The sequence below is a fragment of the Melopsittacus undulatus genome, chromosome 6, assembly GCF_012275295.1.
Source record: "Melopsittacus undulatus isolate bMelUnd1 chromosome 6, bMelUnd1.mat.Z, whole genome shotgun sequence".
Classification (NCBI taxonomy): domain Eukaryota; kingdom Metazoa; phylum Chordata; class Aves; order Psittaciformes; family Psittaculidae; genus Melopsittacus; species Melopsittacus undulatus.
The window spans coordinates 71,499,690-71,526,969 of NC_047532.1; the positions used below are offsets into that span (position 1 = coordinate 71,499,690).

The following is a 27,280-nucleotide window of genomic DNA, read 5'->3' on the forward strand; positions in this document are numbered from 1 at the left end:
GGAGATCAAAATGTGGCAAATAACCTGTAAACTAAAACGTATTTTGTAAACAAGCCCTATCTACATATAGACGCTAAGAATACCCTGAAGTTCTGTAGTTTTGGAAGTATGATAGCTATTCAACTGTGTGTTTAGCTAGACTTCAGACTTAGTTTTCATACTGGTCAGCCAATTCTTTTTCCTCTTGTTTTTTTTCATCAGCTCTTTTCCCCATTATTTCAGATAAAGTGCTATCATTTAACTTTGGACTTTCTGTTGCTGCAGCAGTTATTCTGGAGTAGATTAGCTTATCTCATAATTTATTATGTACTGTTCTCTTCAAAATTTCTGGTCTTCAAGGCTGTGCATGTTTAGCTGGATGACACTTGCATACTTGTCTCATCTTCTATAACTGTCCAGAAAAAAATTGAAAACCTGATCAGTGTTAACCTTTACTAGTACCACTGACATTAACAGGATAACTTCATCAGCATATTGAGGTATAAAGTCATCTAACAGCTGGATTCTGGGTTCCTGAAACTTCCTTTCCTCTTAATGGTACTACCGGAATAGATGCAGCCTGCTGAAGTCCTTGAATTGACAGTTGATTTATAAGGGGAAAGAGCTGACAGGGCATTACTTGGTGAGGAGAACAATATGCAGGGATTTGCTCAGAATTTGCAGCCTGTTTTGCTTCTCCATATGCTGCAAATTCTGTTCTTTGGGTTCTGAGAATGGCATGGGTCAGGTATTTAGAATTATTTTGTACTAACTAATCATTTTGAAAATGTTATTTTTTGGATAATTTTAGTTGGAATATGTGTTACTTTGTAATGACTATGCTGTGTGTATTACGGCACAGAGTACTTAGGTGCACTTTGAAAATTAAAATGAAATTTTATCGTCAAGATTTTAATATCTCAAATAAAATAAGTATTATATATGTTTTCTCTATGGAGAAGAGTAGATAATGCTGTTTGGGTTCATAGATAGCAGTGTAGTTCTTCAGGTATAAAAATAGTTGTGAAATTAACAGGAAGATGTTTTTTATTATTTGTTCCGTTTAAATTTTTGGGTAAGGTAGGGAGGAAAAGTTTATAAACCCCCAGAATTTTAAAAGTAAAAATACATATGGATTTTATCTAATGCCTGAAACTTCCTTGTAGTAAGCGTTTTGTTTTCCAAGAACCCTTAACCAGGCAGTTTGTGAGTTTGTAGCAGGAGTAAGATGAATGTGATATATTTAGGCCTATGGAGTATCTCATTGACTTCTTCAGTACACGCATAAATGGTTCTCAAAAGGAAGGATTCCTTCGTGCTATTTGTCCCAGAATTTCCTATTCTTTCTTTTGATGTGTCCTGTTCAGATGCACCTGCAAACCTGACCTCTGCTGTCTCTGTGGTGGAGTAGATCTATCCATTAAAGCTGGCAGATGTTTGTGGTAGAAAGAATGCTCTGTTGTATAAGCAGAGAATAGTGAGTGTTCTCTGCTTATATTGAGTACTAATTCCTCTTATGCTTTAACTTTTGGGGGTCACTTCTGTTTTGGCTTGTCTGCCTTCCCAGCCCTTCTGTCCGTTCTTGGAATCAGATTCTTCTGTTGTTCTCAACACTTCACCACTTTGTTCCCATTTGATGCTCACATCTGCTGCTTCACATAGGCATGCAGAACCAGAGCCTCACTTCTTGCTTTTTATGGGGATTTTGGAAACCTGGCTACAGGTGACAGTAATCAAAAGCCTGCCCATGTGGGATCTTGGGGAAGGGAGATGAGGGGAATGGAACAAAAAGTCTCAAAAAGCAAGACCTCTGTAGTTAAGTGGACATTAATTAAATCACAGTCCTTCAGCTTCTGAGTAGAGAACTGAAGTGCTGTGTGGGATGGGCACAGTTGTGTCACTGTTTGAAATTGGTTGTGGGATCAGGACCTTATTGTTCATGAATGACTTGGCAGGCAAATGCAACCTGAATTCCTCAAAGCCCCAATAAAAAATAAGTGTATGTTTTTTTTTAAAAAAAATCCATCTTTTCAGGCCATTTCTTCTTTGGGTGCTTTATTGAATGGAAAGTTTCTTGAATTACTCCTTCCAACACATCCAAAGCATTTCCCCAAACTTGGTTGTTTCCTGGTCTCTTGTAAAGATTCTCGAGTGTCGTGTTCACTTGTACTAAGTACTGTATTGCTTCCTCACATTGCCTCTTGTCCACATGTGACAATTTATTTTCCTTTCCATCCCTTTTATGCTTTAAATAAAGATACCAGCTGGAGGTCACTTGGTTTGATCAGCTTGGAGAAGAACTTAGGGGTCCCCTCATGGCAGTCTACAGCTTCCTATAAGGGGGCCTATAAGGATGCTGGAGGGACTCTTCATTAGAGACTGTAGTGATAGGACATGGGGTAATGGGTTAAAACTTAAACAGGGGAAGGCTAGACTGGGTATAAGGAGAAAGTTCTCTACTGTAAGTGTGGCGAGGCACTGGAACAGGTTGCTGAAGGAAGTTGTGAATGCTCAATTCCTGGTGGTGTTCAAGGCCAGGTTGGACAAAGCCTCAGGTGACATGGTTTAGTGTGAGGTGTCCCTGCCCATGACAGGGGGTTGGAACTAGATGATCTTAAGGTCCTTTCCAACCCTAACTGTTCTATGATTCTATGTATGCTCCAAGGCACCTGCTCATCACCTTCTTGATGAAACTACCATTTGTAGCTGTACTGCTTCCTTTCAGCAAAAAGTGTTTGTTAGCAAAAGCTAATACTGCATTGCAATTTCTCCTATGCTGTGGTCTGTAACCTGTTTTTATGATTAGGTTGTGAGATACCTGATGGTCTCTGAAAGTATTATAGAATCAACAGTAAGTTCTTTGCAACTCCTCTTCTTACATACCGTTGCTGTGCTTCTTAATACCTTAGAATTGCTTTGTTTCCCTTAACTATTTGTTTTCCTTTAAAAGTATGTTAAGTGTTTCTGTTCTGTAGCTGAAAAAAAATGCAGAGCCAGTGGATTTTTCTTGTCTGTTCTAATAATAATATAATTCAACATACATTTTAAGAATTTCAGCTAGTACTGCACAAACCAGTTCAGTTGGCACAGAATCATACAGACACATGAAATCAAAATCAAGTATCCCTAACATTTGCTAATCTGCTCCAATGACAGAACAGTCCTGTGCCCACTTTTTGCCACTTTCATGTTCCTCAAGTTGTTCTGAGCTTGTTGCAACTCATTGGTACAAACCTGTCAAAATAGAATCTATTTTGATGATGGGAGGTCGGGAAAGGAGATGAGTGATCAGTTGTAATATACAGGATTATAAATTTCTGTTAGTTAGCAGGATATCAGTGAAATTGGGTAGAATATCCCCAGAGTAGTTAAATGTCACACAGGTGAAAGAGTTTCTAATGCTCACTCTCAGTATTCAATGTAGAGAAACTTCTAATGCAATGAATTTCTTAAACTGGGGTAAGGGAGTAGACAAGGAGAAGAGTTCTTCCTCCACCATCATCTTATTCACTACTGAAGGAAAGGATTAATTTTCCTAAGCTTCAGTCCAAACACACATTCCTGAAAGATGTACCAGTTGGCTGGCAACCATGCTTTGTGAATAAACTTTTCCTAGATTTAAGTACATTTCAGATGAATTGATGGAGCCTGGGATTCTACTGAGTGTTTGTCAGTCTTTTGGGAATGTGCATGTTCATTTTGGAAGGTTCAGCTATTTTTGAGTTGCCTTCTCAAAAACTGCAACAACTAAAGCATTGACTGTAAAGAACTGCCCACTGAAATGCAACCTGACAGCCACACACATATAAGGAAGTTTGTAGGAACAGTGACTGCTTTTGGTAAGTGATGGTCTGTCTGCCCAATGAATACTTTCACAACATAGTAACTGCCTGGGAATAGAAGATTTTAAGAAGGGCATTGAAGAAGAGTTTTAGCTGTGGGACTCCTAGACGTTATGGAAAAATAAAGGAAAAAGAATGAGGGTGCCTAGACTGAGCTTTTGAACAGGTTGTAAGGACCAGTACTGTATCTGGTGCAGAAGCAGGAATTGATTTGGAAAAGATAGAAAAAATGGGGTAGATTTTTCTGCTGTGATAGGTAAAATGGAGCAAACTGAAGAGATGCAGAAGATTGAAGTGGTAAATGGCTGCAATACTATCTCTAAAGAGGCATTCTAAACAAATATGAATGAGTTAAGATTTCATTTAATTCAATGAAAAGTACATTGTCTCTTTTCTTGAATTTTGATTGCTGAAGAGTCCCTACTGCTCTTAAGTGAACTGTAGGTCATTATGCAGTTAGTCATAGCAGTTTGCACTTGTTTCCACTGGTGTTTGAATGAGTCACGTTCATGATGTTGTGCAGCTGTAGACAGAAGGGTGGAATGGCCTTAGGTATGTAGTAGGAGTGTGTGTGTGAAGCAGAAGCTGCTGGAGGATAAAATCACTGAATCTTTTACTCTAGTTTACAGTACAAATAACATCAGACTGCAGTGCATAAGCACAGTGTCTAGCATGCTCATACTTGCACCTTCATACTTAAGTAGTGGTGTATTTCTTAAATCTACATAGATGGAGAGATTTCAAAGACACAAATTGAAGAAGTTATTTGATCCCATCTGGTCTGTTTATAGCACTTCTATCTCTGTAAGCAGCCATACAACAGCTCAGTACATTTTCAGTTTCTCAGGCTCCCTTGGAGCTTGTATTGTCTTCACACTGATCTGATATTGGTACTGTTGAGAAGATTGTTCTTCTCAGGATCAGTCTTTCAATGTGGTAGGAGAGAGATGCTTTTGAAAGTCCCCAGCAAAGGTCACTTTAAAACAATCAACCAAATGTACTTTCACATGCCAAGTACTGCAACGTGTCCTAATGCTTTTCCCACAAGTACATTTTTAAAAGTGTGAAGTAGCTCAAAGCTGCTTCAGGGCCATTCAGCAGTTTCCATTACTGTAAGAGTGTCTGTGTGATGGTTGAATGATGGTGAGGATTTGGGCATTTCTGATAATACAGTTGTGTCTAGGTTTCAATTTTGTGAAAGTTATCGTAGCTAACTTATAATTGTGGCTAATACATCTGTGAGGATGCCAAAGGCTTGGATAAAGCAGATACTTAATATGGCTTAGTCTATCAGGGTCTGTGTGTTGTAGGATTCTTTACAGTAGCAGTGATGAAAGTAATGTGGAATTGTTAGCAGAAATGTGGAGTTTTTCATAGAATAAACAGCTAAAGACTGCGGGATACTTGCTTCAAGCTTCTTTATTGAAGCAGTGCTGTAGAGAACTATTGGACAAACCTCAGACACTGGAAAAAAAAGACTTGTTTCCTAGTTACTCTCCTGCACTCACTGAACTGAATAATGTGTGTTGGGGATGAATTCCAAGATTAATCTTTTCAACTGTAGTGCTGATTTTAAGTATATAATAGATTTATCAAATATTTAAAAAGAGTAGGTAGTTACTCTTACTTCAGTGTTTTCTTTATCAGATTTTCATGTTTGGTTGCTCACTGTCTTCAAATCAATGCAGGATTTGAACTTGGCTCTATGACATTATTTAGTTTGTCATACCAGAAACGTGATCCAAGTTCTGTCCTTTCAGCTGATGACTACTGATGTTGTCAACTTCAAACACTCCTGAATTCCATTTGCTTTTCTCATTACCATCAGCTTTAGCGGTATCTTGAAGGAGGCTACATATAACATTAATTCCTGTTCTCACAGGGTTCAAATGTATCAGTACTTTGTCATAATCACTTCCAACCAGTAAGACACCAGGCTCTTCACTGCTGCAACAGATTTTGGTTTGGGGGAAGAAGGAGGAAGCAAGAGAGCTCTGTTTTCTGTTGTTGTCTTCATCTTTATGTAGTGTTGCTCGAGCTCCATGTCTCACATTCAAGCTATGTGTTATTTTCTTGGCAGTATCAGTAAAAAACCTGTAACTGCAGGAAAAAAACCCAATAATAAGAATCTTTCAGTTGGATTGAAAATAAATTGTTTCCAAGGATTAGTACAGAGAGATTAAAAGGTTGTGTATTTGCAAGATCAGACAGAAGAGAGAAAGATACTGTCATACGTCAGTAAGATTACCCTCGAGAGAATGTGTTTCTGGCTGGGGCAGTCTTAGAGTCATGAAGTTTAGGATTGTGATGACTAATTGCTTTTTTTTGGTGATGAATTATTACTGGAAGAGTGGGTATGCTACTGCAGTTTCCACACAGACTTTGTGCGTATGAGGAGGGTCAGGAGAGGGCTTGGACTACTCAGAAGAATGACAGAAGAAAGGCAAGTCAGGTGCCTTTTTTTTTTTTACTTTTCTTGTCTTCCCTCTCTCCCCACCCCTTATGACCAAAAAACATGTTGTAAAGGGATTTAGTTTTTGTCATGAAACGACGTGATCTAACAGCAGTGTAAATACCCAAAATGGACGTGCAAGTGTGTTTGCATATCTTTCTTAATCTCCCAAATTCCGTTCTGTGACAGAATGAATATGAAAAGTGTTTGAAGTCAGTACTGTATGTCTTTCTGCAGACCTTACCCAACATCTTACCTGGAGGTGTTCTGAGAACTTCTGTGTTTCCAGGTGACACCTTTCTGCATTAAATGTGTTTTTAATCTGAATGGAAATACAGTGTATCTGATTATTAGGAAGTAAAAATGTGTAGTAAAATCCAATCTATGAACCCACAATTTACACAGTAATGGTTGACTTATGTGCAGACTCTAATACATACATGTTATAGGTAAACAGATGCAAATCAATACTGGTGTGAAGTCAAGCTTATTTGAAGATGAACATTAGCATTTCCTGAAATGTAGTAGAATCTGATGAAAGATGAAGAACTAGTATTATTGAAACAAGCCTTCAGTTTAATTGATTTGAGAGGTGGCAGAGCCCACAAGTACCTTTCATCTGATCTATCAGTTGTTGGACAGTGTTAATATTTTTTTTCTGCAGATCATCCAATACAAGAAGTAAGAATGCGGTTCACCATTTTTAAGATTCCTTGAGAGGGGAACAGAAAAGGAAACAAAATGCTTTATATTTTTTGGATTCCTGACATTATAGGTTTCTTTTGCTGGAATTATATGGCCTAAAGGACCATATCATCATTGCTGACAGAGAGCTGAGATTCAGGAGTTAGTTTTGTGATCAAGTAATTTGGTTAGTTACTAGTTAATTGGGCTGCTTAATCTGTTTTTCTGCACATAATGTGGCAGTATCATGGTTGAACCAAGCAACAGGAAAATGCAGTAGTTAATCTTTACTATTATTTAATGCACATCAATTACCATTCCTTGAAAATAACTTCCAAAAAATTGCGTGAAAGTAAAGACTTGGACAGCAAGGGAAGATGGGGAGAGAGAGGTAGATCTGGTAGGAGAAAGGTGTCTGGGGTGAATAGGGCTTCAACATAAACATCTTTATGTATAACCTGTGCTTGTGATGAGTTACAGGGTTTTCTACATTTTGTTGTGGAACAGTCGACCATATCAAATATTACAGTACTTCTGAAAAGATTTGTTACACCATTGATTTCCTAAAGCAGAAATTCTCAAAGCACACGAGTGGTGGAGGAAATGTAGGTCACTTCTTTATCTCTCTCTTCTGGTTTTCCTGCTTTATATAGCAGTAAGTAGACTGTTTTATCTCTAAAGCTTTTCTACCTCCTTCATTTTGCTTTGGCCTTATCTATCCTGAAGACTTTTTGTCTTGTACCTTGGGTGGGAACAGTGAAGTCTGTAGCAAGGCCAGTCTGCAGGAATGGAGTTTGTAAATGCAGTCCATGACAAAACATGCTTACTGCTGAAGTAAGCTAGTTGTTCGTGTTATTGTTGATGTTAATTTTTTTGAGTGTGTTGCATATGCAGTGCTGATAGATACTTCGTCCTGAAAAATTCCATGGGCAAGTGAAGAACTAAACTGCAAAGTGTTTCAGAGCCAGTTGGTACTGGTGTAACTTCCCACAGATCATTTGAATGTGAAAGGAGTTTAGCCATGCTTAATGACTTTCCTGAAACGATTAAGAATGGGATTTCTCCCCCTCCCCCCCCCCCCCCCCCCCCCCCCCAGTCAAATTGCAAAGCCTTGAGAAAGAAAGCTTTTTTTCTGTTTAGAAACTTCCTTTTTCTTTTTTCTCTGTGCTTCACCCGTTTTTTTTTCCCTGGTATGTTTGTATGTAGTTTATGTGCGTACAGATGCCAAGCTATAGCTTCTTTGTATATTGGGTGGGAAAAGTTTTAAATCATGCGAATTCTATTTCCATTTAATTTAGCAGCTTTGTTGTTTTGGTTTTAGTTTTTGGTTGGTTGGTTTTGATTTTTTTTTTTTCAACTAAGCTGCAAACAGAACTTGACCCTGGATAAATACTGGGATAATGTGAAACAATAACCACTGAACAGCTGAGCACCATCATCTATGGCCAGGGCTAAGGAGTAGGAAGGCTTTGTTTTGTCTTGGTGTAGGTATTCTGGGTTAAAAACTCTTAGGGAACCTGACTGAAAACTGAGTATAAAATGATAACAATTATAACTTAGGTTCTGGTAATACACAGTTACATTCAAGACAATGTTACATCACTGTAATTATTTCCACCAAATATTTATGGAGTATACGTTTCTGTATGGTAAGTCTGATTGCTGTAACAAGCTCCTGATCCATCTGTAAGTTTTCAGAGTTTTCATTGTGCCTCTTATATGTTTGTATTGAAGGCCAGCACCATGTGTGTCATTCCAGGTTCTGCAGAAAGCATCCAGTCATGTGCTGCAAACTCTTGTTAACTTGCTAGTTCTCAAGCAAAAACAAACACACAAAACCCTTTGAAGAAATATGTTTCTTTTTACTTTTATTTATGGCTTCTGGGCCTTTTGCCATCCTATGTATAGAAAACTTGCAAGAGAGATTTTTTTGTTTTTTGTTTTTTGTTTTTTTTTTTTTAAATAGGGCGATGACTTGATTATCCGGCTTTCAGATAATTGTCATGTTGAAATTGTGATAAAGCTGAGAACTTTTTAAAAGACTGCAAGAAATGTATTTATTTTTCCAAATGTAAAAATAAAACAATCTACCATTGCAAATTCATGAATTATTTGCTTTGTTTATATAAAAAATGGCTACTTTACTTTCTGTTTTCTTGTGTTAGTAATGTCCTCTCAATGCTATCAGTAGCAGTACCTTAAGTAGGAAAACATGCAAAGAAATAAAATTAGGACCTATTGGAAGAGCTCTCATAAATTTATTTTGGATGTTTTAGGTAGTATTTCACATATTTTTAGGCAAGTATTTTCAGACATCTGTTGAAATTTCAAGATTGTTTTTGTTCTGCTTAAGACAGTATAATTAGCTTTATTTCACAGATTATTTACTAGTGGCTCTGCTATCTGACCTAGAAGAAATAAGTGATTTATATTGTGAAAAGTTAGATAGCATAGGTAATCTAGCTATAACACACAGTTTTTAACAAGGATTTTAACATGACCTAGTAGCCTATTGTTTGTATGAATGCATCTCTTCAGTATGACATTATATTTGCACTTAACATGTGTTTCTTTTTATTTTTTCCCTGCTTCATTTTCTCACAGAGATCAGAACATTCTGGATCCTACTTTGGATTATGTTAAGGTAAGGTACCATTTATTATACTCAGAATATTTCATTTGGTGTATGATCAGCACTGCCAGAGCATTTCCAGTCATTTGTAGTTAAATACTGCTTTTCTCTATCTTTTGCTACAGAAAAATTAATTGTAAATGTCAGATTACTTTCTGCCTGATTCAGTGAAATGCTTGTGGACATTTTACTTTGGGGCATAGGTTGCATTATTATACTGGGCCCTCTTCAGTTCTGTGGTGACTACCTGTGATCTTGCCTTTGTTAGCAGATTAAAAGAATCCATATTGCTTATGGATTTCAGGGAAAGTAAAGGAACACATCTGAAAAGATCATAAAAATGTCAGATTAAAGTTTATGGTTTTAGCATTATATTTACTACCACAGCAGTTGGAAATGCACTTCTGGTCCAAAAAGTAACTGGAATCCTGGCAAAATTGTAATTCTGTTTTCCTTTCGTACAAGATCTAAGTGCTGAAAAACTAAATATAATAAATGTGCATTTTGCTAGAATAAATAAAACGTATTTTGGAGCATTCATGAATTTTATTGAAAAATCAGTCCTCAACTGGCAATATATAAAATTTGGAAGGTGCCTTAGGGATGTGATTCTGCATTGAGAGTCTCTTGCAGTGCTGCAATTTCCACTGAATTAGTACCTTTCAACATGTTTCATTTAAGTGAATATTATTTCTGAGAACCTTGAAAAGGTCTGGCTTCTGTGTTATGTCTCTCAACAATGGTCTTCTTTAATTGTTGGGCTTTGTTCCGTCTTTTTGAAGACAGTAATCTTCTGAGCAGTGTCCAATAAGAAAGGTTAACTTTGGATGTAGGGTATTTCTGTTCCTATTCATGTGCACAGCCTGAATTTCTCAGACACCTGAATTTTTACTTCAGGTTAGAGTTTTGGTCAGGAAGGAACTCAAGAGACAGTCAGCTGGGTTCTGTTGCTAGAATTCCTTCTGTGAGTGTTCATAGCTGATGGAAATTTAGAGTGTCCACATTAGGGTTCATTAAGGTTGATCACAGAAGTAAGGTAGGAATATATAATGCAGTATTGAGAGGGCACTGCCAAAGGCATGTGCAAAGAATTAATTTGCCTGAAAGTGTGGAGGGGTCCTCTGATGGATTTTATGCCTAGGGTTGGAGTGGAGGTAGGAATTAGGGTTTCAAAGAAGAGAACAGGAAGAACAGAATACAAAGGTCTGTGGAAAAGGGACTGCCAGAGGACTCTGAAGACTGCTGCCAGAATTCTGCTCTAAAAAGCTCAGTGTTGCAAGGTCCCTGGCTTCAATTCCAGTATGAAGTTGGGATATGGTGAAGTAGTAGAGACAGAGGAGGCCAAGAGCCTTCTGAAGAATACTGTAGAAGAGGGGATGCTGAAAGCAGCTAGGTGGTGGACATGTTAATTGCCCTATTTAATTTACTGTCTATCTTGCATTATGCTATATAGAGTACATTGTTACAGTTTGAATAATATGGCCGAGTAGAAGGCAGAGGTTTCATGTGCCAATTCATCAATATGTGTGTCTTGTCTTGTTGCAGCAAGTTCTGTATTACAAATGTGGTTTCTGATCTTTTCAGCTTTTCTAGTAGAAGCTTGTCTTGGACTCTTGTCAATAGCACTGGTGCTAAGCTTAGTTATTAAAACTTTGATGTCGGGGCAGAAAGCCTGGGGAAAAGAGTCTTGTGAGGGAGAACACAAGGGTTACCGTCACCTTCTTTTCTCCTTCCTCTTTCATTTTTTCCTGTGTGTGCCCTCACTTTAGAAAACTATTGAGTTTTGTCCCCCCTTTGCTGACTTATGTTGCAGTAAGTACGTGTTCATTGTCTTCTATAACTCACCTTGTAGTAATTATTACATTAATGTTTATAAATTTTCCAGCTTCTTGAATAATTTCTGACGGCAGTATTAAGTTCAGTATGAACTGCAGGACATTAACCTACTCAAGTTACAAAGCTGAAAAATAGATTTCTAGTATTTTGCAATATTGCTTGCACCAACATTGCCATTTGCACAAGTTTGCCATATAATGCATACATATTTTAGTTTGAGCAAGAGGGTTGGTGCAAGTTGATGGCTTTGATGGCTGATGCTTAAGTGTTGAAACAAACACCTTAAAATGAAGTGATAGTATGAGAAGAGGGAGAAAATTAGAACTTTTGGGAATCTGGTTTTGCTGATTCAGGATACTAAAGTTCTGAGAAACAGATTAATATTTCTGATACCCAGGAAAATATAGCTAGTAATGTCTCTAGGCAGAGAAGTGTTGATCGACTGACTGAAAACACAAACTTGAGTGTTTTGTATGGTGTATCAGGCATACTTTAAAACTAGAACAAGCTAATTGTACACGAAGTCTCAATAGCAATTCGTATTTCATCTTACTCTAAAGAGATTTTGGCTTAATGCAGTTTTTTACAAGGCAGATTTTCTTTCAAAGTAGTACATGGCACAAGTTTAACTTGTATTAGGGTGGTCTGGCTGCTGGTGACTCTACCCGAAAGTTCAAGTCCCAAGCAAATTGTACTGTCAGGGCCCTGAGGGCATTCATTTGCTTGAAGTGTCCTAACCAGTCTCACTTAGGACTTGCACCCATACCCACAGAACAACTGTTCCATTTAAGCTCAGACTGGGGCCTTCAGGCCCTGCTTGTCTTAGTTGTGCCTGCCCTTAGCCATGCTGATCCTGCAGCATGCTACTTGAGTTTCTGGTGAGTCCCATAAGAAAGATAATTGATACTTGTTGAGAATGTGCTCCTCATGGGGAACTGGACTCTGCTGTAAATAGAATGCAGAAAATCTATTCAGGTTTGTGAAAAAATAACACGGTTTTGGTTTTTGTTTGTTTTTTTTGATCCAATGTGGTGTGTTTCTCAGTGAGAAGAATATGATGGTGTTTGTTGCGGCAGTAGTGACTACAAGCAGGCATTGCTGTGTAAGTCACAGAGACTTTGTGGCAAACTTAAAAGCTGAGTGTATCAATTTGTTTGCTATACAAACCTTTACTTGCTACAGTCTGGTGACTAAAAGTAACATAAATAATTCCTTGTGTTTCAAAATGCTCTGGACAGAGGAAAGGCAAAATAAATTGTTTTTTTCTTCTGGTCTGTTCTGTTCAAGATACAAGACAGAAAGTGCTGATCATTATATTAATCCTCTGAAGGTTTTTTATTAGAGAATGCTCGCTATAGGTGCACTATGGTTTCTAACAGTTTAATGTAAGTTACAGGTAACAAATAACAGTTTCCTGCACCTTGAATATTGATGTATTAGTTCATTCAGTACATAGAGAGCTAATTATGCAAAAGCAAGTTCTAAGGAAGAAAGTACTGATTTGCTGAAGCCTGAGTACTGAAGTGTCCATATGGTTTCAACCCTTCCTTTGTCTTCACAGTCTTGCTGAAACCATGGTCACAGTTAAATGGCTCTTTCAAAAAACCCTTTTATGACAGAAGTGAAAACAGGCCAGACTGCTTTGAGTCGGGCTGCTAACCAAGTCATGAAAGAGGTTTTCAGACACAATAGAACGTTGTACATTCTGTGAGACTTTTACAAGTTTTATGAGCCAAATAATAGATCCATTGGTAGTCTCAGCAGGTTGTTCCCACACCCTGAGTCTGCATATCCACAGAACAGACTCCTGCAGGAGGGAAAGGATCAAGTGCTGGCAGATTTGAGTGTCAGAGAAGTTCTTGTGAATCATTTTCATCAAGTTCATGTGAACTGAAGATAGCTGTCTATCCCATTCCTATTCACTATAAATACTTTAGGATCTTTTAATAGAAGTCTGTGCTGTAGTCATTAAGGCTGTTATCATGGTGGAAGAAAGAAAAACAGGTTTCCCTCCTCCTTTCACATTTCCTGTGGGAATAGTGCTAATGATTACAGAAATACATATCACCGATGAGTTGATGAGTATTATTGTGGCCTTAGGTTTTGGAGTTTAATCTATAAGTGGAAAAAAACCCAAATTTATGACTGATTATCTGCTCAGCATGATCACAAGGGAAGTTTATATTTAGATTCAGACTTTAAAAAAGCTGTCACTGGTCTAAGGAAGTTACAGCTGCAGAAAAAAAATCTTCCCTTCTGAGCTCTGCTGAAAGATTCTTGATTGTCTCTGCCCCACAGTGTTAATTTTTTTTTCCCCGTTTTTACTCTTCTTTAATTTTGTTAGAAAGCAAACTGGCATAGAAATTATTGTCATTTTGTGAACTCGACTAAAAATCCATTTTTTATGACATTCTCATCTATTGGTCATTATTTGTAGCTTTGCAAGGTAGAACGATGTTCTGTGAATTTTGTTCAGCTTCAGAGGCTTTTGATCGGGTGATGAGGTTTATTGCTGCAGTTTATGCACTTGATTGCACAAATTAATAATATTGTGGATATCAGTAAAATGCATGCATGAATATTTGACTCTCATATTCTAATGCATTCTAATTGCTGTGCCGAGAAGATAATATGGTACTATTAAACATGGAGTTTGTGTGTGTGTATGGATGGTTGGGAAAGTTTAGGGGGGAAAAAAAACTGTTAGCATGATAAGTAGTTACAGTTTTGGAAAAAATTTTTCCTGATGACATTGGAATTCCATTGCAAGGAGCCTTTTTTAGACATGGAAATATATATTAGAGAAATCCCCCCTCCACTGGAAAAGCTTCCAAGTACAGTGTATACCTGTTCATGAGCTGCTGCGTATCACTCTCCTGTAGAGGCTTGCCTCTTGAGATACGAGTTGTGACTTGTGAGCAGTAAGTTTGCTGGGTTTATGCATTGTTTGACAGTGTTATACATGAAGTATCTGAGCTTTGAGGAATGCCTGACACTAAGGCACCAAATGATTGGGAGGTTCTTTTTGAATCCTTTTGTGCATATGTGTTGTTTTGGAGTTTTTTTTCCTCCTTTTTTCAAATGCAGCAAGGGCAACAGCATGACACAAGGTGGAATTATCAGATGGAATGTATTTAGTTGAGGAAAAAAGGAGTATACCCATACAGCTGACTATCTTAACACATCTCTCTGTCGTTCTGGATTTGTCATCCGAATCAAATAATCATTACCAGTGTCAGTGTTCAGTCAGAGATATTTAACTTTTTCCCCGTTTCTCTATTTAGTAGGAACAGAAGCTTGAGAAACATCACTACACAGAAGTTGCCTCTTGTATATGAGCTTTATAGATCAGAAATATAAGATCCTGTTAGAGCTAATGTAATGTTGAATACCTAAATTGACCTGTCTCACAATGAATACTTTCAGGTTTGATGCTTGATCGGTAGTTGTAGTTGTACACTGCCCTCTGGAGGAAAACTCTTCTCAGTGTACATTTTTGTAATCAGGTCGTGACTAGTAAAATCCATTTTTCATAATAATTCCATTGTAACCTTCTTAGTAATAAAAAGCCTGTAGTCTGACTGTTGGGAGTTAGCTGCTTTTTTTCCTGCAGAGGCACAGAATGAGGGAGGGGAGGATTTCCCTACCTTGATTTAATTTTCTAGTGGGATAAGTTTTGGCTGTTGCAGTGACTTAAACGGGTCATCTTGTCTTGTACTTTTCATCCTGTTTTGGTAGTAGTAAAGTTGCTTATATCCCTTTTCTCTGCTTATAAGGGGCAACTATTTATATAAGTATGTATGATAGTTATTCTTAAAAGCTTTCATCAGCCCAGGAAGATTTCAGAAAAGATTTAAGGCTGTACATATGTAGTTGAAATTCAGCAGCTCTCAAGTAGTCATTTACCCTAAAATCGTTATGAGAATCTTGCCCTATTTCTTTGGAGTTACTGAAAACTTGTATTATTTATTAGAATGTAGTTTTACATAATTGCTGATGGAATCTTACATCCAAGTTTCAGTATTTTCTCATGTTGGATTTTGTTTGACCAACAGGCTAATCTCTGAAAAGATGGTTGAGTCAGCACTTCTGTAATGATTTGGGTGCAAAGTGATAACTAAAATCCAAGCTACTGTTTGCAGTAAATATGCAGGAAGTCTGATTCTACAGCTCTGCAAGAGCTGTAGAAAACAGAAGTTGCAGAAGTGCACTTTTCTGTCTGCTGTCCTAGATCATGTTTTCCAAGTTAGCCTGTTGCTGTTTGGGGCTTTTTATTCTTTCCCAATCCCCAGTTCCTGAATGCCCTAATTAGCTCAAAGATCGGGGGCGTGGAGGGGGAGGTGTCTTGTGTTTTCTGGAGGTTTTTTTTGTTGGTGTGGGGGTTTTTCCCTTTTTATGTATATTTGATTGTTGGGTTTTTTTGTTTGGTTTGGGTTTTTTAAAGTTGTGTATGTTATGGGTGTTTTGATTTTGTGGGGTTTTTTCTCAGCATACTGTGGGGAGGGCTTTTTTTCTCTCTGTGAATCCTCGTATGACTTCAGTCAATCAAATAGTGGCTCTATGATTATTCTGGCCTTTATTGTGAAGTCTTTTAGCAGTGGCTCTTGCATTCCTTTCTCCTGATGTTGAAATGGAATTTAGGGTATTTTTGTTGCATGTGGAGCATGTTCTGTAATGCTGAATATGCTTTGGTAAATCTAAAATGTTGCTAATTCTTAGAGCAGCATGCACTATCTCTATTTGCATGTTAAGGGTTGATCTTACATCTGTACTGTCATGAGTTTGACCCTGTTAATGTATTCTGCTTCTTGTAATTATTCCTCATTAACTCTTATGTCTGATCTGGAGTCATCAAAAGCCACTACATGTACTGAGATTGCACTGAGCTTTGAGGTGAAAAGTGTCTATAAAATTACCTTGCATTGATTTCCTTGGCACCACTATCAATACTAGTGGCAGTGGATACTTAGTCGGTCTTTTCAATATCTTTGTTAGCCTTATTCACAGATGTGAAACATGAGCTACAAAGGTCTGAATCTGAAATGTGGGTCGAAGTTTTGAGGTACGAAGTAATATTTTTGTCTCAAGTGATCTTGTGGAACTTGGATTTAAATTAATTACCCTTTTTCACCAAAATATTAATGCCTGTGGCTCTCAAATGCTGGCAGTTGTACACTTCTATTGGTAATATCTCCAGATCAAAATGACAGTGTTGGTGAAAGGAAATACTACAAAACGGTGGCATGCATTTGCACTTTAAAAGATAAAAAAAGGGTGGTTTTTACTTTTTAAGACATTGAGACATTGTCTGCTTCACCTTGATTTGTGATCCTCTTTTGTTGCAAACGAGTTCTTTTCTGTCAGATACTGTGATTGTTGAAGTGACTAATCATTTCTGACAAACCATGCTCTCCTGCACCGAATTCAGCCAAGGTGTAATCCTGGACCCAATCCATTTCATTGCTGTAGGCACTGGATTGCTTCATTTGGCAGAAAAGAACATGCAGTTTCCCACAAAAGTGATACCTGTGGAGAAGAAAGAAAGGTGATGAATTATACTATTGCCATACTATAGTAGTGAATATTTATCTTGGTAAGAGCAATTGCAGCTGTAATGAAAAGAATCTGAAGATTTGAGTATGGACTGAGCAGTAAAGGGCATAAAACTTAATTTACTTGTACAGTCAGTTTGATTTTCTTTCCATTTTTAATTTCTGTGCAAATACTTATCATTTGACATGAGAAGAAAAAGATATGTTTGTGTGATGGTATCAGCTGGAGTTCTTGCAGCTCACAGTAGGCTTTTATATACATATATTAATAGGTGTGTGTATATATATATATATATATATATATATATATATATAAAAGGTATGAATACCACACAGAATTTTACTCCTTTTACTTGTGAGATATTTAGACTATTAACAACAGCAAAGATCTGACTACAATCTAACAAATTCTGTGTTGCTTTTTTTCTTAGCTATTGCTAAGCTATGTCTCCTGTGTGGAATATTTACTTTAGTATTCTTTTGTGGCTTTTTTTCCTGGGTATTGTTCCAGAAGAGCTATGCCTTAAAGGTGATAGTTACTGATGTGGTTGAATCCTTTTCGTAATCTTGAAGATGTGCCAATACCAAAAGCAGACTGGACATGAAAATACTTATATTTAGGTCCTTCACAGCAATGCCCTACTGCAGCTGGTTTTTAAATGTCTATAAGCATGTGAACCACAAGGGGAGTGAGTAATAGTTTGTGAAAGGCAGATTATTAATAACCATTCCAGGTATGCTTTACTGATAAAAACTATAGAGGCAAAGTTCCTAATCTCTTAGTTTATAGGTAGGAGCTATGTTTATAGATAGTAATTAGAGCAAGACTGTGTGTCTTTACATCTTGCTTCTTTTTGGAGACATTCTATTGATATAGTTTGGCCTGTGGAGAGGGCAGGAGGAGGACTATTAGTATGTTTCAGTTGGGATGCCATCAATAGAGATGTGTGGCGAAGGAGAAGCTTTGAGGTTTTGTATGTTGCATACTATTAGGAGCTAAGCATCTGCACAAATGAGGGAGTATAATGCTATGTTGGCTATGCAGAGTACCTCTATGCCTTCAAATCCTTCTGTTAATTCCCTTTAGAAAATGAGGTATATGAGCTGAGGTGAGCTTGTTGCTTTTGCTTCATCAGAGTGTATTGTGCAAAAATGTGGGAGACAAGCCCCTTATAAAGGCTTTTGAAAAACTGAGCTCTGACAGAGCCCAAGTGACTTGTGAATTTTATTTTTGAGTGCTAAACATCCAAAAATCTCCCTTTGTATAAAAAGGAAGTATTTTCGGGTATTCAGGAGTTTTAGATAAATAGCTGATTTAGAAATGTGTCCATTTAACTTAGTGAAGTTATGGAATTTGTTCATGTTTGAATTATATTTGGAATTGGTATAAATCTCAGACAAAACCAAACACTTTATTTTGACAGGACTGGGGAAGCTTTCAAAAACAGAACTCTGAAGTTAGCAGTTGTGTTAAAGGCATCTTTTTATATGAAAGAAGTGCTCTTTTATGCTCTCCAGCAAAGCTAAAGTTAGACTAATGACATCTTAGCCAGCAGGAAGAGAAGAAAATATAACCATAAATTGTGAACTAATTCTGAACAAAAAGAAGTTCATGCCTTTTCATATTTTCTTTCTTCCCTTTCCCCGTTCCCTCAATCCAAGGAATAAATTTTACAGAAAGACACGTGAAGCATTACAAAATTCTTGTTTGTACATGGACTGGCAGACAGTAGATGGAGCTCAAGTACTAGTTTTTGGTGGGATCAGTTACAGCTGCTGATGGCTTCTTAACGGAGAGGTAACTAGTAGGAAAACTGCCTATTGCCAGATGGCTTTAAAGGTTGTATGTCTAGTTATAAAAAAATCAGATTTTTCCAAAGGTAGTTGTGTGTCTTAAAGTGGTCTTAAATTAGGACCTTGTAGGCATCTTGTAAGCTGGTTGGACACTTCGTTCTTATACCTGCCAGTCTGGGGTTTACATGAGTCAGATTTTCGAAGGTATTTATTCAAGCAGCATTGAAAGCTAAATAGATGCAAATTCTGGTTTCTCACTATTTGTGTACAATTGCAGCATATTTCTGACTTTGCCTCATGGAACTGCAATAGGGAGGAGGAAGAAATTACACTGACCTCTCCCATACCACACCTGTGCAGTGCAAACAAGTGTAATTACAGGTTCTGCCTTATCTATTTATTTATGCTCAGAAGCTGCAGCAACAGCGTGCAGGAAGTGAGATTATAGAAGAGAACATAAAAGACTGAGTTCTGTTAAGAATTCACCCAGGTATGGTAGGACATGAGTCAGGTGGTGGGACTTTAGGCAGTTGAGTTAGGGACAGATGAAAATAAGCTACACTTGCTGACAATATTGTCATTCCCTTCCTTCCACTTATTCCACACTTTAAAAAATGTTCAGCTGTAAACAAGCAGCTGTAAACAAGCTTCTTTATAGTGCCCAACAAGCAGTTAGGCATTGCTTGTACTTGGAGGCATCCGCCACAGAACTTTGTTATGGACCATGTCTGAAGGGCTTAAGTACTAAAACTTAATGGGCATTGTGAAGATGTTGTTTCCATGGACAAATTATTTAGCAGTTCTCCCGTTTCCTGTCTTTTTCTTATAGTAAAAAGAAGAAATACCTAGTTATAGGAAAAAAAACGTATGTATTAAATGAAGAATGTTTCAATCTGAAGATTTAACTGCTTTGATTTTCTTTGGGCAATTTTTTTTTCAAATTTGGTTCATATTGTACTTTGTTGCAACCTTACATGTATCATTGTATAGCCATAGGCACTCACAACATGTATATGCATATGCACTGTGTAATAATGAATTACCTGAATTCTGTATGATATCATCAGTCCACAGTGAGCTATGTGCTCTGGCTTGGCTACATGCTGTATCATATCGGATGTACATGGTTGACCCTTGTACAGTACACCATGCCTTCTGCATTTACAGCTGGCTTTCTGGTTACTTTCATTTAGTGGAGATAAATCCAAAGCATTACATGTATTTCGCTGAATATTGTTAGGCTGATTTAAACCATTAATGATTCATAGCAGTGGCAAGCCACCAATTCCCTCATCTAATTTAGTCCGAAGTTATTTCTCTGTAACATGAAAGCACAAATCCTGTGTGTGAATTATAAGCCCTTCCAGGAACATGGGTGGTATTTGGTTCAAAATAGTTTCTTATAGACCTAACTGCTTTTGAGTTTTCAAGTGTTTTTATGGAGTTCGATTGCTTTACTAAAGCCACTTAAAACTTTGAAAGCGTATTCTTGTGATGAGAGAAAAAGAAACCAAACCCTCTTAGAGAAATTATCCCTACATTGTGTTTTATTTAACCTGTACAATTATAGCAGCCTAAGAGGGTTCCCCCAGTGCAGGTTCACACTAACCACTGTGAAGGCTTCAGACTCCTGCCTATAAAGCGTGCTGTTGAGTAGAGCTGGACAGAGTTTAGCTGTGTCAGGGAAACAGTCCCAGTATGCAGTGTTGGGTGAGTGTTATTTAAACTAGACCATGAAAACACCCTGAATAAATCTAGAGGCTTTGTAATAACATGGAGAGGGTCAGCAGAGACACTGTAATTTCTCTTCCTGATGGACTATTAAGAGCACAACATAGAATATATGATCAAGTGTCCTTAAACTTAAGGGGCCTTGAATCTATGAATTTAGAAATCCTTTCAGAATAAGCATACTTATAAAAACTGCTATAGCCAGCTATTCTTAGAAACAGATGAAGGGATTATCAGTATTTTAAGGTTCTTGGCAACAATCTTTGAAAACAAAGAAATGATGCTGGTGGTTGAGTTGTTGGTGCTGAAATGCATTATAAATACATCAATAATTTGACTTAGCAGAAAGATTGTATATTCTAAGGTGCAAGAAACAGATGGTTTATTTCTCATGTGTTGAGTCTAAGAACACCAAGTACCAGCAAATTGTTGCAGGACAGGTGAGGGAAAATATGGCTAAACCCTCCTTTGTTTCTCAAAATTTGCAAGTCAAACTTTACAAGTGTAAATCTTATCTACGTATGAAGTGTAATTGGAGCAGCCTGAAGGCTGTTCTCAATTATGCTGGCTGAAAGCAGAAGTGCAGGAACTAGCATACCATCACCAGAGGCTTCTCATGTACCTTTTGAGATTCAGTAGTCTTAATTTACATACTGCCGTGTCACAGTCATGCAAAGCCGCTGCTTCTGACTCCTAAAAATGACATCTCTTCATTGAACTGTATGTGCAGAAGTCATGTTAACCTTAAATAAAACAAAAATCCCATTAGCTTTGTTAAAAAAAAAAGATTCGCTATCTAAATAAAGCACCCTCTTTCCTGCCAGTTCATACTCTTGACAAAAAGTGTCAGCAACTGCTGTATGAAATCGTACAGTATTATTTTTTAAGGTTCATTTTTTCTGGCATTCTCACAGCGTACATAATTTTTGATTCTTTACTTACTCCACTGCAGACAGGAAATAAGGAACAGGCAATTACCGTTTGTAATTTATGCCCTGCTGTTCATGTAGCTGTGGATGTAGCACTTAAACTTTTTTTCAAGTGCTGCTTAGTAACAAGCCTTTCAGATGAAAAATAGACATGCCCACGTTGAATACATATTAGGCCAAATTTACTTTCTAGATTGAGTAGTGCTGTTCCCATTGAAGTGGGAGATTGTGCCTACAACCCAGAAAATCTGTTGAAGATATGCTGCTTATGTCCCTTTGCTCTCAGTGGGGAAAAGACTAGAGGAGGAGTGTAAGCCCTGTTGAATAGGTTTGGGAAGGTACATATGTATCATACATACTTAAATATACAAAAACTTCACTCTTTGCCTCCCCTGTGTTTTTACTACTTGCTTCAGGGGAAGGAACTATATTAAGAATTATATAATTCAAACTAGATCTAGAGAGCTATATCAATTCTAATTCCGGTGTATCCCTGGGTAAATGAGTCATACAAGAAGTTGCAAAAATTATAGGTCTTTCTGTAAGACATGAAAGTACACATAAAGCTATTGAGACTGGGGGAAATATGCGTGTGTTAACTAGTGAACTGCAATAGTGGTTGGATTTGCAATCTAGAACTTGACAAATTAGGAAACAGATAAAGGATACTGCATCTTCTCTATTGTCACAAGTACCGCATCGTGCTACTGTGAAGTGCTTCATGTTGAGCTCCATCAGGACAGCCACTCCAACCCTCAGTTTTTAGGAAAGTTGTGGGGTTTTATGATGATTGAGAATCTTTGTGTAAATTCCAGTGCTACTTCTTGTTTTATGTGCCAAGTCTCATTGCTTGATGCAAGCACTGAGGGCACTCACATTGTTCAGTCAATGTAGGAAGGAAGTGCTCTATTGTTAGGTGAGAAGTATTGTCTTGTAAGTAACACATCAATAAGTAATATATGTGCACTTCTAATTATAGAATGTATGTTACTGATGAAAAAGGCAAGTAACTCTTCCTTTTAACCACTCCTTGGGACTAATTTGGTCCTAATTTGAAATCTGAAATATCTGTGACTTCTGGACTTCTTGGTACCATCCCAGTTATAAAAGACTGATCTCTTCAAAGCTTCTCTTTTTTAAGTGTTACAGGCTATCTTGTACCCCTCAATCTAGTACATTTAATTTCCTTTCACCAGTGCTGTTAGCTGTTGCAGAGGTGAGGTCTTGTCCCTAACAGCTATTGTAATTAGCAGAGTTATTTGCCTTTTGCCTTTGTTATTGAGAGGGCCTTGAAGTATGTAGGATGGATTCTTTGAGTGATTTAATGGTCAGTGAGCTATGGATTACACAGTGCGAGAGAATAGAATAATAAACAAAAATGTTGCTTTTTATTTTTAGTGCTTGTTTACTTTGCCAAATCAGAAGTGTTCTTGAATTCAGTTCTTTTTCTCTAGCATTTTGAACAATCCCATGGGACTGTCACCAAGCTGAAGCTGTCCATTCTAGCTTTAAATACTAAAGGTACCTTGGTTGTACCACTAATAGTGTTCATGCTGACAGTGTTGATTTTGTGCTGTTTTTTCCCAAGGACTGCTTGCCAGAGGCTTCCTAGTAAAAAATAAACATATTTATTATTTTCTTTGGTAACCTAAGCTCTAAAGGTGTAATTCTTATCTGAGTATGAAGAGGAACAGTCATCTAACAGTAATCAACTGTTTTTCCTCTTCATTTTTTCTTCCTTTTATGTGTGTTGTGTATATATTGTTGATGATACAGATAGAGACGTGTGATTGAGCTGGAGCAACTGATTAAAACTTTATCAGCACAGGGAGACAGTCAGGTATTGTATCTCTTCAAGAAGAAAAGTTTGGCTTGAGCTCGTGGCTTAAATACATCTCTGAGGCAGGGGATACCAAGATAGAAGAGCTAGGATTTCACTGGTGAGTGAAACAGATCACATGTAGCTTCTGACGCTCTCTATATGGCATGCTGGAAGCAAGCATGCCAGCAGCCACTGAGTTGATAGCATCAGCTTTGGCTGTGGAAGTGCAGTGGACTGATATGTGAGTTAGGGGGTGAGCAGCTCTAGCAGGCTAGTAAACAGCTTGCTAAACCTCTGAAAACTGCTAATAGTGGCTGTTTATCTTCAGCCTTGAGGAACCACAGGCAGCAGAACTGAAAATGCCAAAGGATTATAATGTTTTTCAAATGCTGATTGCAGCAATTTGCTGCTTTTATCATCGTAAGTCTATTATCAGAGTTAAGGTAGGTGCTCTTTTTTGATAGCACTAAATAGTGTGCTTGTCAGTAATGCTTTTAGGTTTTGTTCAGAAGTGTTTGTTTTTATATGATGGTTGGGTACAGTGTGTTTCTCTTCTAAAGAATGTCTCATCTCGGATTGAAGCTTAAACAACTCTGTTTTATGAACCTGAAGCTGACTGTCTGTATGTTTAGGCACTGGGTGCAAAATGCCCTGGTTTGAGACTTGAAGAGCATTTTAGCAAAGCTTCAAGTTTTCAGAATATAACTGATCAGACCATTTGGTTCCCTAACTTTTTAATCTACTTACTGAAAGTATAGTGAATTATGCTCAGAAGCTCAGGGGTTTTAAGCACTTAAGACAATTTTAGACTTGTCCTTACATTTTTGGACTTATGAAATTACAAAATACACAAAATTATATACTCATAGAATGGTTTAGGTTGGAAGGAGCCTTTAAAGATCCTCTAGTCCGACCTTCCTGCCATAGACAGGGGCATCTTTCACTTTATGCAAAAATGTACTGTATGCACTAAATACAAAGAAAAAGCCTTTATAAACATTTTGAGCCACACTTACAGAACTGTCTAAATAACTTTGGAATTGAATTGTACTCAGGAGGGGTACCTAAATACTTTTGAGGATCTGTGAGCTATGCCTAAGCTTTGCTATCTTTTTATTGGAGATTTATGCTTGAATTACTCCTTGAATAACATAGCATCAGCTCTGTAAATCACTCTGTAATGTGTATAGATTTTTGTGAAGCTCTTCCAATGAGGAAGGATGTGAAGGTTGCTGTCTTCTAGCCTTTCAGCTTTCTAACTGATGTGGAGAAGAGCTGCCCCCCTTCTCCCTCCTCAAGTGATTTAACCTTTTAACTGTTTATTTCCGAAAGTGGGATGTGGGGCTCAGTCTTTTTGGCACGCTGACTCTGATCAGACTGGTTTTTTTCTCACTGGGACAAATGTCAAAAGTTATCATCAGAATAGAGCTAAAACTGCTCTCCTGTTACTGTAACTAATTTTCATTTTTGTTGTGGTTGTAAGGATAAGGCTTAACTCTTCTGTTCTAAAACTTCTGAAATTGCATCGGGTTTTATTGTTGGCTGTCAGAACAGTTATAAAACTGTTGTTCTTGACCACGCATGCCCTTTGTTTGACTTGGCATGAATTTCTAATACTTAAAATAACAGTGGTGTTGTCATGGCAACTTTCCATTTAGTCTAATCCATACGGTCTCTAGAGAAGCTGAAACATTAATAGTGTTTGGTGTATGGAAGGTAAAAAATAAATCCTTTTATGTAGAAACAAATTACAGCTGGGCTCTTTCAAAAATAAGGTTCTATTTAAAGAGATTTGCAGCATTTAAAATAGATTTGGATGCATGGTTTCCAACATGCAGATTTAGCATTAGTTGACTCTGATGAACTGCTATTTTAAGACATTCTGATGGTAGGAAATGGGGGTGCGTTTGCTTAAGAGAAAGTGGCTGTAGGTATGCAAACAGCTAGTGGCCAAATCAAGTCAGGTCTGCACCTTGGGGCCAAATGATGTAGTTCTATGTATGCCAAAGGGCTTAGGATGGTCTGAACACCTGAACTAAGGCGACTTCTTTAATTCGTGAAAACATAGAACCTCAAGCAAAATGAGACAAATTTTTAGCTTTTACAGTCATTGTCATGAAATACCAAATTGATCCATAACTGAGCTGCTGAAGTCTGCAGATGTCTTGCTGGATTCAGTTGTAATTATGTTGTCTGATTTAATGGGAAACAGTATGTGGCCAAGCTCAGAGATGCCTTCTTGTGTCCTGTCAAAACACAGGAAACAGTACAGCACTTGAATACTCGCATTTTGCTGTACTTAATTTTAGTGTGTGAAATCAGGATCCCAATAACAGATGTTTTGTTTGTTTTCTCATGTTAATAGAAAATACAATGATCAGTGCAGAATATCTGAACATGGATCTACTCATTCTCCAGCCATAATGTGATAGTACTTCTGACAATCCCATTTGGTATTAATAGCTGCTTATAGCTAAGGTCAGCTTCTACATTTGAGGAAAATGAAGGGAAACTTCAAGACAAGGGGTTCATGTTTGACTCAAAAGGAAAAGACGATGAGAGAATTCTGAATTGTGACTTAATGCCACATCCAAGACAAAATATTGTTCTTCAGTTTTTGCATTTTTGGGAGTAATTAAGACAAAATCAGTGGTACATGATGACTTAAAAAAATGAAGAGGTCTAAATTTATAGTTTACTTAGCCACAAGACAGGGTCTTTTAGTTGTAACTAGTATAGTTGTCATGATTGCAGGGAAGACCATGAAGTTCAAGTATTTTCCTTCTTAGCTCTCTGCCATGATTCATCCTCAGATGAAGCTGTGCAAAAGGGGAAAGCCACTCAAATTATCAGGTCTGTCAAGTTTCAAAACTTCCAGCACATGGATCTAGCTCATTACTGTGTAATGTACTAATGCTATGAATGTGGCATGCGTAAGAAGCCTTTTGTAAGTAGCTACTTATTGCAAATGCCATATCTTATCTTGGATGAATTGCAAATACTTTTTATAGATAGTAGATCTTAATTAATATTTCTTCAGTACGTGATGATCTAAATCTGTTTTGCTGGCATCCTCGGGCTTCATGTATCCAGTTTCAGCATGTGTGTGGAAGCAGTTGGATTTGATAACATGAGTATAAGTCATCACCACCCGGCATTAAGGGTCTACTTTTTTGATGTTAGATGTGGTGGTGCTGGGGAGGGCCAAAACGATTGGCAGAGAGTGACTTATCATAATGATGTAAAATTTTGTCTAGCTCCCTGAACTTTGATCCTCTGTTGCCTCCCTGCTGAGTCTGGGGTTTAATGAGTTTGATATTATGTAATTAATTTTCAGTTTCCCATTTTATTAGACAGTACACTGGGGTAAAGTTTATCTTAAATATCTAGATAGCACAGGGACCACTGGTAGTCTGTGATTCCTGTTCTTTGGGAATGGAAATGTTGCTCAGTAGGTACTTATGCATTTAACTTCTTGGTAATACCTTTCATTTAGGTATTTCTCAGATTAAAACAAAAAACCTACACAGCTTCTAAAATCCTTTTGATTTGGTAGTCAAAATCCCCAAAGTCACTGAGTGAGAAGATTAGGATTTGGCTAACTCAAACTCAGGATTTCTCAGGATCCATATTCTAGAAATGAGTCTGTCCTCATAGCTCTGGATGGGGTCCTCTAGAAAGTTAAGGATTTGTTATCAGTGTAGTGTTGTAGTGGAAGGTGGATGCAGAGTGCACTAGAATTAAGTTTTCCCATTACCTTCAGATAACATTAAGCTGAAGTTAGTATTAGAAGCCTTTATTTTCCTCCTCCCAAAAATATCGCTAGTTAATAAAAAAATGGCAACTTTTCTGTGAATGTCAAGCAGACTGAGAACATGACCATGATGGAGTGTATTTGATTTGAAAGAGCTGTCACAGTCATGATGGAAGTTTTCATGGTGATTTGTTATCTTTTTATCAGTAACCTCAAAATTTGTCACCTGTTGTCTAAACAAGCACACAGAAACCTTGTGGCTTCAAAATTACC

At 37.5% G+C, this 27,280-nt stretch overlaps 1 protein-coding gene across 4 annotated transcripts in view; it reads left to right on the forward strand.

Annotated features, from left to right (window-relative positions):
* Positions 1-27,280, forward strand: part of BCAR3 (BCAR3 adaptor protein, NSP family member) — a 91,652-nt gene that overhangs the window by 46,347 nt on the left and 18,025 nt on the right. For 3 of the 4 annotated variants that reach the window (XM_031053431.2, XM_031053429.2, XM_031053430.2), the window contains one exon: positions 9,562-9,601. In XM_031053431.2, coding sequence (XP_030909291.2) covers positions 9,562-9,601 — 40 coding nt within the window. Of the gene's footprint in view, positions 1-9,561; positions 9,602-23,552; positions 23,697-27,280 lie in introns of those variants that run through there. The other variant, XM_005153932.4, reaches the window with a different exon arrangement.